Source organism: Pteropus vampyrus, unplaced genomic scaffold, assembly GCF_000151845.1.
Source record: "Pteropus vampyrus isolate Shadow unplaced genomic scaffold, Pvam_2.0 Scaffold506, whole genome shotgun sequence".
Lineage (NCBI taxonomy): Eukaryota > Metazoa > Chordata > Mammalia > Chiroptera > Pteropodidae > Pteropus > Pteropus vampyrus.
In genome coordinates this window covers 73,702-75,460 of record NW_011889287.1, presented here as the reverse complement: position 1 = coordinate 75,460, position 1,759 = coordinate 73,702, and the positions used below count along the sequence as shown (strand labels likewise).

At 37.7% G+C, this 1,759-nt stretch overlaps 1 protein-coding gene across 1 annotated transcript; it reads left to right on the top strand.

The window, feature by feature from the left end:
- The first annotated feature begins 302 nt into the window (after window positions 1–302).
- On the top strand, window positions 303–1,325 carry LOC105307631 (olfactory receptor 5T2-like). Its single transcript, XM_011383200.1, has one exon. It carries the CDS (start codon window positions 393–395, stop codon window positions 1,323–1,325), a length of 933 nt encoding a protein of 310 aa, XP_011381502.1. The 5' UTR covers window positions 303–392.
- Window positions 1,326–1,759: the final 434 nt, after the last annotated feature.

Sequence of the window (1,759 nt, the reverse complement as noted above, 5' to 3'; positions counted from 1 at the left end):
ATTGCTCAGAGAGAGATAAAAATTAATGCCACTATTGTATAAGAATTATTGTTAGCTGTTCACTTGTGTTTTAATGTGATTCAATAGAAAAACAGATCATAAAGTTCAGTGGTAAATTAACCATTTGATTTGATGGTTTTGTTAATGACATTAGTTGAGCCAGTACTTTAAAACCGAAATCTTCCATCTGATTCTACAGTAAATGGCATCAAACTTTGATCCCTTGTCTTGTCACTGACTCCAGAACCGCTGCTGGGAAATTATTCATCGACGAGAATTAATTATGAAGACATAGTTCACTTTCCCTGAGCCACAATATTGCTCATTTTTGTCAAAGCAATATGAATTATAATTTTATTAATCTCCTCAAGTTTGTCCCATGAGGTATCAACATGCCGAATGTCACGGAAGTTACAATGTTTATGCTGAAAGGTTTCACAGACAATCCTGAACTGCAGATCATCTTATTCTTCCTGTTTCTAGCAATTTACCTCTTTACTCTGATAGGAAATTTAGGACTGATTGTATTGGTCATGGTGGATCCCCGACTTCACAATCCCATGTACTATTTTCTGAGTGTGCTGTCATCCGTGGATGCCTGTTTTTCCTCCATAATTACCCCAAATATGTTGGTAGATTTTATGTCAAAGAGTAAAGTTATTTCACTTTTTGGATGTGCAACACAGATGTTTCTTGCTGTTACTTTTGGGACCACGGAATGCTTTCTCCTGGCCGTAATGGCATATGATCGCTATGTAGCAATCTACAACCCTCTCCAGTACTCAGTTAGCATGTCACCCAGAGTCTATGTGCCACTCATTATTGCCTCCTATGTCGGTGGCATTCTGCATGCTTCTTTACACACGGTGGCCACATTTAGCCTATCCTTCTGTGCATCCAATGAAATTAGACATGTCTTTTGTGACATCCCTCCTCTCCTTGCTATTTCCTGTTCCGACACTCACATGAACCAGCTTCTACTCTTCTGCTTTGTGAGCTCTATTGAGATAGTCACTATCCTGATCGTCCTGATCTCCTATGGTTTCATCCTGTTGGCCATTCTGAGGATACACTCTGCTGAGGGGAGACGGAAGGTCTTTTCTACATGTGGCTCTCACCTAACTGGAGTGTCAGTTTATCATGGAACCATCCTCTTCATGTATGTGAGACCAAGTTCCAGCTACGCTTTGGACCATGACATGATAGTTTCGATATTTTATAGCATTGTGATTCCCATGCTGAATCCCGTCATCTACAGTCTGAGGAACAAAGATGTAAAAGAGGCCATGAAAAGAGTGTTTGGCAAAAATGCGTGTATTGATTAAGTATATTTTTCACAGTAACTATTGAATTTAAATAAATTAAGAATAATGTCCATTGTCCACATATCAAGAAGTTATAATAAAAATGTGTTTAGTTTATTAATGTCTTTCTATTCTTCTTAGACATTTTTATATCAAGATCCTAGCAATATCTCCACCTGTGAACTGTCATTCATTTACTTCTAATTTAACTCATCCTCAGACACAGACATATACATATACACATATACTCCTTATTTAATTCATCCTCAGACACACACATATACATATACACATATATGGTTATACTGATTTTATTAGTTTGACTGCGATAAAAAGTACCACAGACTGGTGGCTTAAACAACAGAAATTTATTTCTCCATGTTCTGTAATCTAGAGATCTGAGATCAAGGTGCTGGCAGGGTTGATTTCTTCTGGAGCCTTTCTCCTTGGCTTAT